The sequence below is a fragment of the Dama dama genome, chromosome 10 (assembly GCF_033118175.1).
Source record: "Dama dama isolate Ldn47 chromosome 10, ASM3311817v1, whole genome shotgun sequence".
NCBI lineage: Eukaryota > Metazoa > Chordata > Mammalia > Artiodactyla > Cervidae > Dama > Dama dama.
The window spans coordinates 38,825,584-38,844,877 of NC_083690.1; the positions used below are offsets into that span (position 1 = coordinate 38,825,584).

At 46.2% G+C, this 19,294-nt stretch overlaps 1 protein-coding gene across 1 annotated transcript; it reads right to left on the bottom strand.

Moving 5' to 3' along the window:
• Positions 1 to 3,013: 3,013 nt before the first annotated feature.
• KDELR2 (KDEL endoplasmic reticulum protein retention receptor 2) lies at positions 3,014 to 17,669 on the bottom strand. The gene is made up of 5 exons (XM_061153755.1): positions 17,488 to 17,669; positions 9,047 to 9,147; positions 5,889 to 6,047; positions 4,652 to 4,904; positions 3,014 to 3,318 (listed from the first exon to the last, which is right to left on the bottom strand). Exons 1-5 carry the CDS (start codon positions 17,576 to 17,578, stop codon positions 3,284 to 3,286), a joined length of 639 nt encoding a protein of 212 aa, XP_061009738.1. The 5' UTR covers positions 17,579 to 17,669; the 3' UTR covers positions 3,014 to 3,283.
• Between the last annotated feature and the right edge of the window lie 1,625 nt (positions 17,670 to 19,294).

The following is a 19,294-nucleotide window of genomic DNA, read 5'->3' on the forward strand; positions in this document are numbered from 1 at the left end:
GATCCCTTGAAGGGAATAGCTACCCACTCCAGTATTCTTGCCTGGGAAATCCCACGGACAGAGGACCCTGGCACACTACAGTTCATAAAGTCGCAGAGTCTGACGTGTCTGAGCACGAACTTGGTGACAGCCTTGCAGTAGAAGTGCTATATTATGCTGCAAGTTACTTTTAGGTTGAAAGGATAAAAGAGGGAACTGTTTCAGAACTGGAGGAGACTCTACCCCCACCTCAGCACCTGCACAAGACTCTTAAGACCACAAACTTCAAAAACTAACCCAGATCAGGTTTGGGGGGCCTGCGGGGCCGGCACAGTGATTACTGAGCAAAGTGCACGGTCCTTGGAATCTACCTTTGGCCACTAGAGGGCGAAGCACATAGCAGAAAGACACACATGGAGCCCCAATTCAGTCAGCCTTCACTCAGACTGGTGGTTCTGCAAGGTACTTGGGAGTCAGGGTCTGAAGATAATGCAGGCTGACAAGGGCAAAACAACCAATGCGATCAAATGCATCAGGGGAACTCCTGTTGAACTGGTTCCAGCCAGCTTTCAAGGAAGCTGTCCCAAGCTGAGCACAAAGGGAGGGGAGAGGGTCCCTGAGGTCCCCAGCACTTAATGTGCACCAGTCTCTGGGCTGTGAGCTTCAGGACCGGGCTCCTCAACACCTCACGTAAATCCTACGGCGGAGTCTCTGCTGTAACAGAGCGGCAACACGGCTCGCATTAATTCCAAGGTCAGGGCTAGACTGTGAGGGGCCAAGACTCCACACATCTGACCCCAAAGCCTGTGCTTTTCCTAGCGTTCCCACAGATCACTAATGATTTCTGTTGAAACCGAATCTTTGCTCGACCATTCCAGCAAACCGTCTGACTTACTGGTATCTCTGGGCTAGATCTTCCCTAGCAAGGCTTTCTACCTGCAACTTTTTCTCTACCCGTTTCTCTCTTTGACAGGCTGTAATGAAGCAGGAAACCTTGTTTTTTTGGCTGCACAGAACAGCTCGCAAGATCTTGGTTCCCCGAGCAGGGATTGAACCTGGGCTACCGCAGTGCGATTTCCCTGGGAAACCTTCAAACCCCGTGACCGGACTAGACCGTGTTGGATTGGTGTCTGAAAGCAGCCAACACCCAGCATCTTTTCAGAGTTACTTAGTGAGCAAATCTGTTAATTTTGCTTTATCGTTCTTTATGTTTAAAGAAAAAACACAAATTCACACAAATAAAACAGCTCCATAAAAAGTATTAATTACCTGATAACCTTTATTCAGGAAGTGAGAGTAATTGAGAAACAGTGCTTCGTGAGGTGCATCGACAATGCCTTTGTTCCCAGCATGCGCTAGGACGCCGCCCTGTTCCCGCACGCCCCCCAAGGTACCTGTGAAGATGTCACCCTGGGGGACCACAGCACGGTGGCAGCATCTCAGCCAGCTTTACTTTTCCTCGGGCAGATGGCTGATGGAGGCGTCGACACTTCATGCTTCCTCAAGTCCCAGATCCTTGCTCTATGCTTTGTGCTCACTGAAGAATGATCCCAGCTCGTGTTTGATTTACATGCACAAAAACAGGAGACTCCCCCACCCCCAGTGTGGGAACGCTGGGGTCTGCTCCACTTAGGCCAGGATTTCCCACCCTTCCTCCTTGCCATTAAAATCTTCCAAGAAGGATGAAAACAGAAACTAAACTAGAATGCCCGAAAGAAACTCTGATACACAAAAGCAAAGACAGGAGGTGGGGGTGGGGGGTGGGGTGAGAGCGATAAGGACAGGAGGTTAAACTATGCAGTTACACTGCCTGTTTAGAAAAATGTTTGGAGACACTCTAGATAAAAGTAAAACCCATCCAGTTCCCTTCCTTCACAAGCTATTTTAATGCAGTCAACAAGACCACTACCTCCTTTTTGTTGTAAGCCCTGTTAGTATTCAACACTTTAACATTTATGGTGCATCACAAAAAAACCCAAAGTCATGTTTTTGCATAAGTAAAAAAAAAAAAAAAAATGCAGCAAATCAATACAATGGCAAAATCAGGAGGAAAACTGCAATTTTTCAAAAAAAAAAAAAAAGAGGTTTTAGATTAAGGGAAGAACAAATGTTTGCAGCCCTATATAGAGCTTCTGTTGCCAATTGAAAAACAAAGAATAAAACCCATCCTGACATGGGATGTTCCAAAACCCTAATTCAGAAAAAAAAGACAATTTATGCTAGGTTTAATAAAATGTTTATTTAGGATGGTAACAGAAGATAAATCATGCAAGAGCTCAGTAAAAACAAAACAAAACAAAAAGAGTAAGAGGAATGGCAATTGGTGCTGCCAATCAAAAAAAAAAAAAAAAAAGTAAATCATTCTGCTATCCAAAAGGGATATGAAAAACCACTTGAATCTGAGAACAGACATGGTTGTAGTAATCTTCTGGAATTGTAAATTAATGTGATAGGTAACTACTTGTGTTCCATTCCTCAGAGGAGTCCTAAGTCCAAACTAATCACAAATGTTTCTCTCACGTCACACTCAGATGGCAAGCAGCCCAGAGCCATCCCCCCCACCCCCCAGCGAGCTTTTCAACACCCTTGGAACAGTTTCAAACTGACACTTCTTAGTAGGGGAGGAGGGCAGGCACCTTTGGTGACTCTTAGAGGAGACTCCATCTACATTCAGAATCTTCAAATTTTGGTTATGAAACCCTTCAGACTTGCAAGTCATCCTTACCAGCCTCGTGTAGTGTTTGACGTCCAGGGAAGGAGTTCCACATCAGTGGGAAGCAATTTGAACAGGTGTACCAAACTGGACATAGTGTCTCAGATTTCAAACAAAGATAAACTCATCTTTTGGCAAAAAAAACAAATAAATATAGTGGAATGCAAGTTTGATAGATGGAGGAATATATAATCTACTGACTGTCAAGGAGTACAATTTCATTGCAGACACAAAGAATCAACAATTTCAAAGAATTAAAAAAAACCCAAAACAGTTTGCACTTATTCCTCACAAAATCTTCACTTTTGGAACTACCCCCAATTGAAGCTACACACTGACTTTATTAATACAGCATTAAGTTTCTTTGTGTAAAAAAATCTTTGTACATAGTAATAAAAAAAGATAAGGCAAGATGCATTAAACAGAAACCTTCTGGTTCTTTCCCTCTGGGTTCTCACAGAGCCACTGATGACTGTCTGCAACAGAAGAGCTGAGTTTCCAATTTTCCGTATCAAGCATCTTGAGCCTTTGCTGCGGTAAGAATTCTGTCCGAGCACCCTGAGGACAGATGCTGGTGGTGGTCTTTGGCACTTACGCGGGCAGACTGAGCTTCTTTCCCTTGAGAACTGCAAGTTTAAAGACAGGGAGTGAAAACAAAAGGTTACTCATCCTGACAAGCTTCAGGTTCCTCCTTCCCATTCCTAGAAGTCTGTCATACAAGACACCACAGAGTAAGGTCCAAGGAAATGAACTTCTGACAAGCACCAGGCATTTGATATGGGTGTCAATAAACAAAGTCCTCTGAAGTAAGACAATGTCATATACACAGACTGGAATCTTCTTAATGTATCTGGATGCCATAGCAACTGAATTTAAAAATACTAGTTCAATTGAAATTGTCTTTTAATTCATGGCAGCTTTTTGTCATCGTGACTTAATCCCCTAATTACATATATTGACATATAAGTTATGAAAATTTTGGATGTTAAAAAAAAAGAGTTAAGATACATACGCCCTTGTATCTAGCAATTCCACCATTAGAAATTTTACTGTATAGCCAGGATTCTTACTGGCTATACAGTAAGCTATTCTTTACTGTAGAGCCAGGATTCCCTAGCTGGGAGGCGGGAGAAGGGGATGACAGGATGAGATGGTTGGATGGCATCACCGACTCAATGGACATGAGTTTGAGTAAGCTCTGGGAATTGGTGATGGACAGGGAAGCCTGGCGTGCTGCAGTCCATGAGGTCGCAAAGAGTCGGACATGACTGAGTGAGCTGAGGATTCTTAGCCTGGGATCTGTGGTTGGGTTTCAGGGCCCCTGAACTCTCTAAAACTATAAGCGCACGTTTGTGTGAATACATGTAACTGTGCATTTTTCTCTGAGCAAGGACCATGGCTTTCATCAGATTTTTGTCCAGTTCACATGTACTCTTATTCATACAAAAGCAAATATATATATATACACACACACACAAGGACACTGAGTTAAACACTGGATTTTTAAGCCCAAACACCCATGAATAGGGGGCTGAATAAGTCAACTATGATACTAAACATAACAAAAGACTCCGCTGCTATTAAAAATCATGCAGATGTCCAGGAAAAAGAACAAATTATAGAACAGCATGTTGAGTTTAAATTATGTATCATTAAACCATTTACGTTTACTGAAACATTAACAATGATTATTTTGGAGTGGTAGGAATTCTGGGTGATTGTTTTCAGAATTATTAATTCTGACTGGTTTTACAATGAAAATGTGTCATTGTAGAAAAACAATAAAATTATAGCAAAAAAAGAAAAAAAAAGACTGAAAATCCTGACCAAGAATTCTACCTGACGGTCATTAAGATGTGGTCTGAAGCCAGTTCGCCTTCTGAGCAAGTGTCAGAGCATAAGCACAACAGCCAAGGGAGCCCTGGAAGAGGGAAGCGGGCAGGACACAGCCTGACGCACCTTTCGTGATGTACAAGTAGAAGAAGTCGCAGTACAGGATGGTCTGGACAACGCCGGCCACCACGGCGATGAGGTCAAAGAAGCCCTCGAAGTAGAAGCGCCAGATCCAGTTGACGAGGTACAAGGCGCGGTAGAGGCCCAGGAAGAACAGGTAGTGGGTGGTGATGGTCTCCGCCTCCCCGGTCTTGCTGATCATGAAGAGCTGTGGCAGAATGGCCACCGACTCCAGGTAGATGGAGAAGGTCCACAAGATCTGAGAGAGAAACAGCAGCCCCATCAGCGCCCAGTGCCTGCCGTCAGCTCACAGCAAACACTCCTGCTTCACCGTGAAGCAACATAAAGGGAGCAGAGTCTGGGCATCAGAGCCCAGGACAGAGCAGCTCTGCAATTTAATAAATCACAGAAACCTAAGCCACATATAAAGGCGCAGACCCCCCCAGGACAAGCGAGGTTCCCGGGCACCTCCAGCTCCTTGGACCTCCCTCCCCAATCTCGCCAGCACTGCACTCTTCCGTGGGCAACTTCCTGACTCTTCAAACACGATGCTTCTCCACCAGCAGCTTCTCCCGCTCTGGATCTGGGGCCCTGAACCAACCCTGCTTCCTCCCAGGGCTGACAGGACTAAGGACTGGGTCCTTCCACTCCCTCACTGCTGTTTCTCCTTTCCAGGTGATATAAATCATTTCACCATTTTTCTTACTCTTAGGCTTTTCTTGGCATGGTTAAATCAAAGGGCTAAGAAGTCAGAGTCATAATCACGCAAGCTCTCTCCCCAACCCAGCACTTCATTCACGCCTAGGGAGGAAGGGCCTAGGAGTTGTTCCTGGAGTGTTTTAAAACCCAGGCGCCCCCGCCACCAGGGGACGACCACTGTCAGTGAGGCCACCAACTCAACTCCGGGACGCGTGCGGCTGGACGGAGCACTTGGGAGCAGGCCACCCCCCACGTGGTGGCGCTGGGCACCGTGCAGGCTGCACTTCCTCAGGACAAGGGGTGCAGCAGCTTGGTACCACAGAGACCAAGCTTATGTTCTGGAGGACAGTCAGCAGACATTCAAGGGGGCATCTGACCTGGGTGCTTGATTCTTGCCTATGATTTACTGACATCAAACTACGTTTGTTTGCCAACCCACTCCCGACCTACGCCCCCAAAACACAAGACAGAACCCCATTAACTGCAAACAGGTCTATTTCCTTAGGGAACCAAGCATGACTACCTAAGTAACCTCTTAACTAACCTCAAGAGGAGAGAAATCATGATTGACTAGAAATGAGAGGCCGCCCACAGGGACCACCAGAAACTCCACTCGGAAAGTATCATGATTTCCATCGTAGGTTGCCTTAAATTTCATGTAGATCAGGTACACTGTGGCATAGGAGCAGGCGATGTAGATGAGCTAAAAAGATAAAAAAGAAGATGCTTGGTCATCAATATTACAATTGCTCCAATTCCCTTGGTTTTCTACATCAGCCACATATATATACATCAAATTTAAATATAGTAAAATCCACTTTTGGGGGGGCATACAGTTTCATACGTCATAAAACCACCACCACAATCAAGACCCAGACCAGTCCCAACACCCACCCCCGCGCCCAGCTCCCTGCTGCCGCCCTGCAGAGTCACGCCTTTCTCCAGGCCTAGCCCTGGCAAGTGCCAACGTGTCCTCAGTCCCTGCACTCTTGGCCTCTTCTAGACTCCCATCCCATAAACGGAGCTGTGACAGTATGTCACCTTTCAGACCGGTTTTTCTCAGTCAGCATAACCACCCGAGATCCAGCTGTGCTGCCCTGCGCATTAAGAACTGGTCCTCCTGTGTCTTCACGAAGAGGCAGCCACAGAGGTTCATCCGCCCACCAGTCAGAGGACAGGCGGGTTGTTCACAGCTTGTGGGGCGGGGGACGGAGCTGCTGTGAGCATCTGTGCACAGGCTCGTGTGTGAACATAAGCCTTCCTTTCTCCTGGGTAAAGACCGAGGAGCAGGACTGCTGGATTAGATGTTACGTGTAAGTTTAACTTTAGAAGAGACTGCCAAGAGACGTATTTTTTTTTTTAAGAAATGTATTTTTAATCTCTTTGTAAATTATTAGTTGCCTTAGAAAAGAAAGTGAATGGCAAGTTCAATACAGTTCAAAACGAAGGCACTTCCTTACAGCATGAAGATATTTCTGAGCTAGCACTTTTCAAAAGATAATATAGACAAGGAACTCATGTTACACTGTGCAATGACAGTTTTAACTTATGTTATTTTAACACTGAACATTCAAATTTTTGCTATGAAATTTTGTCTGGTAACAACAAAAGCAAAACCAAAAGTAAGTGATAATTGTACAATGCATAGCTATTCAAGGGCTTACAATTAAGTTATATGGTGTTTCACATTCAAAAGGAAAAACACTACATACTCATCTGAACCCAAGAAAAAGTCTGACATTCTGAGACTACACCAATTTTCAGACTGCAGAATTTTAGGGTCAAGAACCTATAAACACAGGCAGCTGGGATATCAGCCACATGAGCTGGTCCTACTTCGCGCCAGCCAAGTTGACTTGCAAAATTTGATTCAGAAAATACTGGGGTCAATCGACGTAAGAGGAAAATGAGAGCAATCATCAAGTCCTCATATACTTCAAAACAAAGACCTGAACTGTCCCAGGCATCTTGAAGTTATATTTGCAAATAGTCAACAAAATATCAAAACTGTCCACTATACCCATAATACTGAAGAAGCAACACATATATACCCCTTCTCAATGCAAAATTAAGGAAGATTAACGCCTTATACTGTTAGAGGCACTCTCTCCACACAAAAATACATGTATATATGCTAGTGAATAAACACATAATCTGTATGTACACACAAAACACACACATCTATGGACAGAGTCTCCCCCACCCCGCCCCCAGCAGAACATCCAGTGGAGGCACAAGTTGGCCGGGGGTCGCTCCCCAGTCCCCCACCCACAACCAGCCCCGATGCACCCACGAAGGCTTAGCAGCCACTGAACAAAGGAGCTCTTTTTCTTCTCTCACCCATGCCTGCCATTTAAAGTAAGAAGCCATGAGCACATAAAACCCGGCTCTCATGCCCCTGATTTTCAGGATTATGTTTGGAAGCAACAATTAAGCAAGTAAGGATTTCTGAAAGCCCGGTGTCCTGAGAGGGAGGGGAGGGGATTCCTGCTCACAAAGCTCTGACAGCGACAGTTTTAACTTGCCTGGACAATAAGCAAGGACACGCCATTTCTAAGGAAGCGAATTCCTGATGAGTTCCCATCACTTAGTAACAAAGAATGGAATGACTCTAGGTAACTCGAATGTGCTTCTTAGTGAAAGCCATGGGCTTGAATATTGCTTTGTCTACTCTAAACTGTGCTTATAAAAATGCTTTTGAACACAAAGCATTGCAGGAGTTGCTTTAAATACCATACCAATGACTTTAGCTTAAATACTACTTCCCAAGGCGCCCATAAGCACAGTGCCCAGCACACACCTGCCCGCTGAGCCTGTGAAGAAGGAACGAGTGGAATCTGACATCCCGTGAGTATCCTGAGCAGCCCGGGCTTGCAATCACGGCAGGAATTCCAAACTAGTCATCTGTCCAGGGCTGCTGTGAGCGTCTGCTCCCCTGCCAGAACCAAGGGTGCTGCCTGCCGTCTGCCAGCCCTCAGCATGCCCCGGGGGTGCTCACCACGTGCAAGTTCAATGCCTGCAGAGCGGACCCAGGCTGCCTGGAGCGTGGCGTGCGTGCTACCCGTGGCGCACAAGAGTGTATGCAATTATGCTGCATTTTGAGAGCCATACATTTGTCTTCCTGTGAGTTAGGAAAACTGTGACACCGAAGGTGGCATGGATACTAGCACTTAGGACGAGTTAAAAGGCTTAGAAACCATACTAAGTAAGCTACGGTGCAGATGTTGCTTAAGCACGGCCAAGGCAACAGGCAGACGCACGCCCAGGCCCCGCAGAGAGGCGGGGGAGGGCGGGGCGGCCGGGAACCCGCCTGCCCTTCCTCGTCCCGAACCAACCTGCTGGCCTTTCCCAGGGACCCTGTAATCTCCCATTGCTTGAAAACCTAACAGTCACTCCTCTTTCTTCGAGGGTTTTCCAGAGCTTCAGAAGTTTATCACAGTTGAGGAACTTAAGACCAAGAAATCTCTAAGTGCAAAAAGCTTTAATTAAATAGATACTGCTTTGATACAGGAAAGAATATGCTTAATGATAACTATTCCGAGCTTTACATACTAGGTGGTCTCAAAAGGCTTACGTCAACAACAGCACATCTAGACATTCTTCTTGAAGATGCTTAATTAAGTGCAGAGGTGACATAAGTTTAACAGTTTCCACAGGTCTGTGAATTATGGACAAAACACTCCATTGTGTGACACACCATACCTTCATAGACGTATTATATAATGAAATAAATGAAGTAAAAAGATCCAGGTAACGAGTTGTGAAGACCAGTGCAAACAGAAGCTGGCTTTTCCCAGAAATACCTGAAGAAACAAAAGGAAAGTGTTAGAAATACACCAAGAGCTCTGTGATTCTTGAAGTCAATACCATGAAGGGACTGCAGGAACGCGGGACACAAGGCACCAAAGCCAAGGGCTGGGATGACTCTAACGCACGAGAGCAGTTTCAGTCTTCCTTTCCCTCAACATCCCTGAACAGACAAGGCGACGAGGAACCAAGTGGGGGGCCTTGCATCAAGGAAAAGTCTGAGGAGTAATCCCCCTGGCTTGGCCTCTTATAGTGACTGCTTTTGGGAGGGAGCATTACTTGGACGAAATAAAAACTTTAAACTTTTCCTGTTTTAACATCTTGAAACTCTTTCTCCCTCCAGTCACCACCACCTCCCGAGCCCTGTCGGGGCACAGGGATGCTCAGCTGGGACGATGAGACGGTACCCTGCCATCTGGATTTGGCCAAATAGTTGTGACAACAGACGTGCACCGTGGGTTTCAGCTGCTGGAGAAAGAGTGATTTTTTGAGGAAAGTGAATCTCACTAGGTGTCAGGACCCACCAACCCTCACCTACATTGTAAACTTCACATCATTAGACAGTTAAGCAAGTTTGTGTTTAGTGGAAATGTCACTGCACCCAAATCATTAGCAATATTCTTCCAGAAGGTGGAAATCACATTGTTTTATTAAATGATATTTTACAAACAACCCTACTGTCCAAAGCAATTTTATAGCTTGTTGAAGCAAAAAGTCTAGCTCTGAGAACGTTATTTTTGTGGAGGAATAATTGCAGTTCCAGCCTATGCACAAAATACCTAAGAGAAACTGAAGGAACAGCTGCCTCTATCCCTCTGGATCCATCAGTAGTGACCAATTTCAAGCGCCAAAGGTGCAGATACAGATACAGAGAATAAGCCTGCCCCTTGCAGTCTTTTCCCCAGTGGTAGGGAAGTTTCTTTTTTTCTTATCACAGATCAATGTTCCAAAGGAGAATCAGTGAGACTGCTGTTGACACAGAGAACACACGAGAGAAGACAAGCTGGGGAAAAGGACAGGGAGCACGCAGTTCACGTCTGATGATTGTGGAAGCCTCGTGAGAGAAATTTCCAGTTTATTTTCTATGTGGTTCTTTCCCATATTTTAAATAAAAAAATGACAGAATACATATAGGCGAGTTTTGTTGTAAAGGGTTTATTCTCCTGAAATTTTGGAAGCCAGGTAAACTGAAATTTGTCCTTGTTTTCAGAATTCCTATACTAAAAATCAGGGACTGGCATATTGCTTTTACCATCCCCCTTTGCAACCCAATTCCCATCAAAGTCATCCTTGAAGACACCCTCCCTCGGCGCTGCTTATTCATCCAGCAAGTACAGAAGACCCACTTCATCAGGCTGCTGCCCCGCTCCCGCGGCAGCGCTTACAAAGCGCCCTGTGGTCATCTGGTGGCCCGTCTCCCTCCCCTTCAGAGCCCCAGCACACAGGGAGATCTCCACTTTGTATTCTCCGTGCTCAGCACGGGGTCTGACACACAGCAGGGCCCAGAAAATACCTGCTGAATGAATGCACAAATGGAAAAAAGAAACGGTAATTCAATTTATTTTCATGTCATGGGGGTAAACTCATTTTGTGGTTATTTTGAGATAAGACTTCCAAAGAGTTTTCAGGTTATACTGCGTCTCTAACTGTAAACAGGTGCGTGCTCTGCCCTAATTTACTGCCCGCCAGAGGGTGGGGCAGAGGAGACGGGGACAGGCGGCGTGTGGCCTACAGCTTGTCCTGTGGTGTAGAACCTGGGCAGGAACCACCATGCTGGAGACCTGGGCACTGTGTGCCCACACAGTTGTGCCTGATTCTTCCCAGCCTGGATCCCGATGAGCAGGCAGCAGCTTTTCCCTTTAACACAGAAAACCTGTCTTCTAAGGAAGGTGGGGATCCCAGCTGAAGACAGAGCAGGCAGGGCAGGAATCTCCTTCCGGGGACACTCACTATGAAGCGGGAGGCGCTCCCACAGTCAGGTTCCAGGTTGAGACTGAAGGACACGAAGGCCAGGGTAACAAGCTCTGCAGACCACTCACTCTCGGCAGTTCTGTAACAAATGTACTGCACCTCCACACTAGGGAACACAACTCGTAAAACGGAAACCAATCATCACACCCACCACCATTCCCATCTTCTCCCACTGGGCCAAGTGAAGGTTAATGAATGCCTCCAACTAAACATTCCAGGGTTCCTGACCTTAAGTTCAGCTGCGGGTTAAAAGCTGCATTTCTCATATTCACAGTGGTTTAGAGAACAAAACCCTCATCCAGACGCACAAGCCTTCCGTGAACTGTTTTTTCCTGCCAACACTGCATGCACCCAAGTGCCACAGGTCAGAGCAACGGGAACACCTGCAGGGCAGCGCTCACCCGGCGCCCCAGGCACCATGTGCCAACCCAGTCTCCAAGGACCCGGACGCTTTCCTAATGGCCACTAACGCCCTGGAGCCCCGGGGTCAGCAGCTGGCTCACAGCGCAGCCACTGTGAGCAGGGGAAGAGGCTGGGAAGCCAGAGGTTTGGGTTCAAGCTCAGCACCGAATGCACCAAGTCAGACAGGCTCGTTACATACTCGGCCCCCCAAACCTCACTTTCTGCACCTAAACGGGGACAAATTATGGGCCTGTTGGGAAAAGTGTTTTTTCGATACCTGCCATGTTTGTGGCTGCTTAGTGACAGCTCTTACTACGTACTGCTTTTCCTGTTTTCAGTGAAATCCATGCTATTTTATTAAAAATACCAACTGGGCCAACATACATGGAATAAAAAGCAAAAGGACCTGTAAACACCCCTCCCACCTCCATTTAAAATGTGATGCTCCAGACTTTTTTCACGCCCGTCTCGTATGTGTATCTGTATGTGTACTCACACGTTTGCACCTTAAAATGGGCCATACTATCTCTTCGTTTAAAACTTGCTTTCTCAACTTAGTATTTCAGACGTATCTTCTCCTGTTACTTCTACCTTATTCTTTTTAATGGTTGCATAGTGTTCTGCAGTGTGAATATACCAACATTTGTGTGACTCCTCCACACAAGTGGACATTTGAGTTGTGTACAATTTTTGTTCTTGTAAATGCTCCATGAATATCTTTGTACCTATAAATAGAGTTCTGTATATATTTAGGTACAACAAACATCTTTATATCTATATATTTAGCTTGTTCACCTACATGATAATTTCTGTAGTTCAAATTCCCTAGAAATGTTGGGATAAAATATATGAACACTTTAACTTTTCAAATATTGTCAAATTTCTCCTACATAGGCTGTGCCAATTTACATACTCACAACACCAGATGAGAATACTCTTTACTTCACATCCCTGCTTAAATCAAGACGCTGTAAACCTCTGACTTTTCCCACCTAGTGACAAACGATGGCATGCGCTGCTCTTTTAACACCCAAGCTTCTAACTACTAGTGGCAGGGCATTCTTTCACTTTTAACTGCCCTTCTGTTATTCTTCTATAAACTGCCAGCTTCGCTCATTTACCTATCAGGGTGTTTGTTTTTTTTTTTTAATTTGGAGGATTAATTAATTTAACTTAAAATTAGTTTAAAATGAAAAATTAATTTTATGGTGGTTATTAACCTTTTGCCACTTAGATATACTACAGATTATTTCTCTCAGTTTATTGTCCTTTGATTGTGATGATATTCTGAATTAGGAAGGTAATTAGGGGAGACGAATCATCCTGTCTCCCTCCTCTCCTCTGCCTGGTCCTATCCAGGACCAGGTATGGTATGAACATACATTCGGGTCTCTTCTACATCCATCAGCGAAGTTGCATACTTTCCTTGCGGAGGTCTTATACCCTCCTTGCTGTGAAATTAGGGGAGCCTTCCCCAGGGTCTTTCTCGCCACTTCACATCCATAGGGTTTACTACCTATGCGGTTTGATATCCTGTATTTTTATTTTTTATATATATCTTATTTCAACTCAATAGCAGCTTTCTTGAGAACAGAAACTCTGACAGTGGCAAGCTGCTGCTCAGAACTGTGTCCCCAGTGCCTTGAGGTCACGGAGTCGGTGGTCAGTAAGTAAGAGCCATGATTACTCAGCAGCTGGGCACTCCAAAGAGGAGAGGTGACAGTTGCTAAAAGGAGGGAGCCGGGAACGGGAGGCAAAAGCTTCCTGGAATATTCAGACAATAAAAGGAGAGGTGTTCTCCTTGTGCTTCAAAAATATAAACTGTCACAACGAGGACGTACTCTACAGCACAGGAAACTATATTCAATATTTTGTAGTAAACTATAAGGGAAAGATTCTGAAAAAGAATACACACACACACACATCTGAACCACTCTGCTGTACACTTGAAACTAACCCAACACTGTAAATAAATCAACCACACTTCAATAAACAGCAAAGAGAGGAATCTCCCCCAATCTGGAGAAGCCACTACAAAATAAACAAATAAATCAAACAAAATGCCAGTCCGCTGCATACTACTTAAGACAATTTAAGAGGAAATATACTAAAACCTAAAACTTAAGCACATTTAAGAGCCAAGAAAATGGCTGCTTTTTGTAAATCAGATACATTCACTGCAAATAAACTATCTCCTAATAAAACTCAAAATATAAAGGCCACACACACACACACACACACACACACACACACACACACACACACACACATATACTCTGTACAATTACAACAAATGCAGGGACACTGTACATTGCTGTCAACTTTAGGATGAAAAACCTGCAACTTACAAGACAACAGCTAACAACAACCTAAGTAACAGGCAGAGGAGAAAAGGGAAGGACCAGGAAGGAAGGCTGGGAGCCTTGAGCTCGGAATAAGCCACCAGTAGCTTAAGCCCACTAGACGTTGTACTAATAACTATCAGCCCACAGGAAAAGGCAGACAGGAAGTTCCTCACCTACAAACCAAGGTGTGTTCCCCCAACACTCCCCAGGTCCGTGTTTGGGACACTAAAGTGATAGCCTGAGCACACTGTGGCTCCAGCTGCACTCGGAGTGCAGGACAACGAGGAACTCACATTTCCCTCATCCCTCCATCATGACAATGCAGACACCGGAGAATGCCATTTCTAACAAAACCAGTATCAATTCCCCAGCCTCCACTTTAAAAGGTCCTTTATGGCTGCTGTTCTGGAATTAGACGGTCAAGAAAGCAGAATCTTCCTCACTAAACTGTCTCATCCCTTACCCTAATGGGAAAAAGCCTCGTGGTTCTACAGTTGCACCTATGTTCCAAATAAGGGCCAAAATCCTAAAATGAATCCCAATACCAGTATTTTCAAAGTGAGAAACACAACCTGAATGTACCTCTCTCCTATTCTAGGTATTTGAGAAACTCATATCAAATTCTTACCCTTTCAAAAGTCCCTAACAACTTTAAATTAGGATGGAAAAACAAGGCAGCTAGTCAAATTCAGATTTTAATTCTGAATAAATGATCTTGGTGATTTTGATTTTTATAAGGCTAGAAAATCTCATATGTAAGAACTAAAATGATCCTAAGTCTGACAACGAGGCTAGTTTAGTAACTATTGAAATACCAAGCAAACATACACAAATTTAACTCACCCATTTATCTTCCTTGCTTTTTTGGCTTAAGTATTTTATATTTTTCTAAATACTCCTAAATCTCCCAAATGAAAATAGTGAATGTCAAAAAACAGCAAACCCTTTCACTCTCTCTTATCACTCAGTGGTTCCTCAAAAATTCCATATTCAGCATTGCACTAACTTCCACCCAATATCTTAGTTTAGATCCATGTTTAGGAGATAGTGTGCTTCAATATTTAATGCCTTGACAGAGAATAGGATTCCGAGGAACACATAAAAGTTTAAGAGACTCATACAAAGACTTTGAAGCAAAAATAAAGATTAAAAGTAACATTTCTGGTGAGGGGGTGGGCAAAATGGGTAAAGGTAGTCAATAGGCACAAACTTCCAGTTAGAAGATAAATAAACTTTGGGGATGTAACATACAATGGGGACTACAGTTAACAAGACTGTATTGCATAGTTAATAGAAGAGTAGATCTTAAAAGCTTTTATCACAAGAGAAAAAAAAAGTCTCTATGTGTGGTGATGGATGTTAGTTAACTAAACTTACTGTGGTAATCATCTCCCAATACATATATCAAATCTGTATGTTGTACACCTAAAATGAATACAATGTTATATGTTGATTATATCTTGATAAAGCAGGGATTAAAAATAACATTTCCTAGGGACTTCCCTGGAAAGTGCAGTCTTCCCAGTGGTCAGGACTTCACCTAACAATGCAAGGGGCGCAGGTGTGAACCCTGGTCAGGGAGCTCATGCCTCAGGGAAAAAAACAAGACATAAAACAGAAGCAATATTGCAACAAATTCAATAAAGACTTTAAAAATGGTCCACATCAAAAAAAAAAAAATCTTAAAAATAAAATAACATTTTCTGAATATAGCAAGAAATGACCTGAACCACTGACCAGGCATCAAATGCCTAAACCAAAACTACACAGACCAGATAGACATTTATGCAAATCTTTCACTGTGAGTTACCCCTTGCCTGTGCACCAATCCTGGCCCCAACAGTAATCTGGCCTCCCTGTGCCTCAGTTACGTCCTCCGCAGAATGGGGGCAAGGGTACTCCATAAGGTTATTTCAAGGACTATGTAAAAGTGTTAGTCACTCAGTCACGTCTGACTTTTTGCGACCCCTTGCACTGCAGCCCACCAGGCTCCCCTGTCCATGGAGCTCTCCAGGCAAGAATGCTGGAGAGGGTTGCCACTCCCTTCTTCAGGGGATATTCCCAACCCAGGAACCAGACCCAGGTCTCCCGCATTGCAGGCAGATTCTTTACAGTCTGAGCCACCAAGGACTATGTGGTATAAGCCATATAAGGCATTTACCTCACTACCTAACACACAGCAAGCACTTAAATATCAGCTCTCACAATCACTGAGATTACTTCGCAGTCATTGGCTGAAATTACTTCGCTGTCATTGGAAATGGTACAACTGAACCTCTTGGAACTATGCATAAATTGAGATCATCTCCAAGCCAAACACACTGGTTTCAGTACGTGGACTTTGTAACATCCATTTTGACTGCTCAAAGGTCTTTTTTGGTTCTTCTTACTTCCTGGATCTCAGCTGTGTTCCAGGGAGACAGGTGAGGCCTAAAGACTACAGCCAAAGAGAAGCTGGTATTACTTTAGAGGAGAAAATAGGGAGAAATCAATCAGGTACATGGAATTCTCTGCCACCTGGATCATTTGGGGCTCCATCTTTTACTGTCTCTGCAAAAATTAAGTTCTTAAATTCTCCAAATGTTTATTACACTGAAGACATGGCATCAAAAATATGTGTTAAAGAAGACTCTGCACTTAAGAAATCATTTAAAAATTCGCCGTTCTTAAGCTCAGCGCTAACGAAACGCAAAACCCTGCAAGGACTAGCTGAGAAAGATGGGTCTCACTGCCTCCCAGCAGCGTGTGCATGAAACGTGTACTCGCGAGGAGCCGCCAACTCACTGGTGACGTGGAGTGAGGAATTACAGGAGACCACAGGAGACCTCAGCGGTACCCGGGGGCGCGACGCAGGTCTAAGAAAACCCGTTATTAGATGGAGGCGCTCAGAGGAGTTTTGACAAACTAGATCGTCCCTCAAAGCAGCATTAACCGCCCCAAGAAATTCGCTTAGAGATCTCCCCACAGGCCTCTCCCGCGGCAGGCGCGATCCGGGACCCGAGAGCTGCGCTGAAGCCCACGAGACTCTAAAGGACAGGCCTGCCCGGGCACCTTCACGGAAAGGCCAGTCCTCCGAGGGGCAGGGTGGGGAGCGGGGTGACCTCTCCCCGCGTCCGCCCCACCTCCCGGGCTGGGTCGGCTGCCACGTCAGGCCCAGCGCCGCGGTCCTGCCCATCCTCCTCCTGCGCGTCCCATTGATTTGCGGGTTCCCTGCACCTCGGGACCCCCCCGCCTCCTACCCAGGCGCGCGGAGAAGCGCCCACTGAAGCCGGGGGCGCAGGGGACCGGTCTGCTGGAGCCCCCGCCCCGCAGCCAAACTTTTCAGATCCAATAAGGCCCCGCGCGGTCCACTTGGCGCCTCCCCGGCCCCCGACGGCTCAAGTTCGCAGCCGACCAAGTGCAGAGCCGGGCCCAGGGCCCCGACACCGCGACCCGGCCCGAGCTCCTACCCCTAGGGGCCGCAGGCTCCCACCGGGGGCCGGCCGCCCGCTAGCCCGGCCGAGGGGGGTGTGTCGGGCCGGCGCAGGCCCGCGGGCCCTGGAGCGGCCGAGGTCGCCCGGTCCTCCCAGGGACCCGGCCCCGCGCCCGAACCTCTCCCGGGCCTCGCCCGCCGCTCACCGGCGCAGGAGCGCGTCTTCCAGATCTTCAGCAGCAGGATGACGATGGCCGCCAGGTGGGACAGGTCCCCGGTCAGCCGGAAGATGTTCATGGCGGCGGCGGCGGTCTGCGCGGCGGCCCCAGGCTCGGCGGCTCAGGCAGCGGCGGCGGCGGCGGCCCCTGAGAGGAAGCGGCGAAGATGGCGAGAGCGGGCGCGACGTGGCCAGGGACGTGGCCGAACTGCCGGCGCGCGCGCAGGGCAGCTTGGGAGAGCGGGCGACCGCCCGGCCCCGCCCCGGCCCCGCCCCTTAAAGGGGACGCGCCGAGTGCAGGCCGGGCTACAGCGCGGCTGCGGGGCTCCTTCCGTGGGACCCTGACTCCTTGCCAACCTCCCCCCACCGGGTTTCCGGCTTCCCCAGGGGTGCCAGCGATTTCCTTTAACTTTTGAAATGACACTCCCCTGTGAGGAATTCCCCCCCTCACCCCACTGGTTTTAAGAGCTCTATCAGTTCAGTTCAGTCCAATTCAGTCGCTCAGTCGTGTCCGACTCTTTGTGACCCCATGAGCCGCAGCACGCCACCCAACCATCTCATCCTCTGTAGTCCCCTTCATCTCCGCCCCCCCCCCTCCCACCCCGGCTTCAATCTCTCCCAGCATCAGAGTCTTTTCCAATCAGTCAGCTCTTCGCATGAGGTGGCCAAAGTATTGGAGCTTCAGCCTCAGCCTCAGCCCTTCCAATGAACACCTAAGACTGATCTCCTTTAGGATTGACTGGTTGGATCTCCTTGCAGTCCCAGGGACTCTCAAGAGTCTTCTCCAACACCACAGTTCAAAATCATCAATTTTTCGGCGCTCAGCTTTCTTCACAGTCTAACTCTCACATCCATACATGACTACTGGAAAAACCATTGCATTGACTAGATAGACCTTTGTTGACAAAGTAATGTCTCTGCTTTTTAATATGCTCTATAGGTTTACTGTGTAAACATGTATAAGAGGGGGAAAATTGATGTGATTGCATCACTAAAGATAAGGTGTATATTGGGGATATTGGGAAGGGTGCGGTTTATGCAAGGGTCTAAAGATTTTATTATTCTGAAGACTCTGAGAAAGTGTGTAAAACTAGGTTAGAAAATGAACATTTCTGTAGGATGTGAAAATCACAAGAAATTTCTAATGGGATGAAGCTGATAAACAGGACACGGCTGCATAATTTACAGAGCCCAGCGCAAAATGAAAACATGGGTTCCTCAATTGTTCAAAAGCAGGAAAAAAAGTGCTATTAGAGGTACTAAAATGTAAAGCTTTCCCCTTTATTTTGCATTCTCTCTCGACTTGTTTCTGTTTGCTATTTAATGTCGTTCTAAGTAAAGAAAAAAAGAAAATTTTAAATCATGGTCATGAATTTTACCGTTTGTCTTTATATTGTACTGTATCATTTTTGACGGCAAATATCAGAGCATGCAACACGGATGCAGAACGGAGTGTGGGTCCAAGAAAGCCCGTGATTAGCTTTGGTTTTGGACCTGGATCCCGCGCGGCAGACCTGGCATTGGAGGCCCCATAGTGGGGGGAGCACAGACACCCCCTGGCAGAAAGTAGTGATCAAATTATGAAAACTCTCACTGGTGGTGAACTGGGAGGGGGTAACAGTGGGAGAGAAGATACCAGTGAGCGCGAGACGCATTAGTCGGTGAACCATATACAGGAGATGATGGACCCGAGGACAACGGAATGGTCTGGCTGCTCTCAAGCGGTACCGACACTCAACATGAGTGTCCTTCATGAAACGTTCAGAACAAGCAACAGTCCCTTAAAGGCAGTCTAG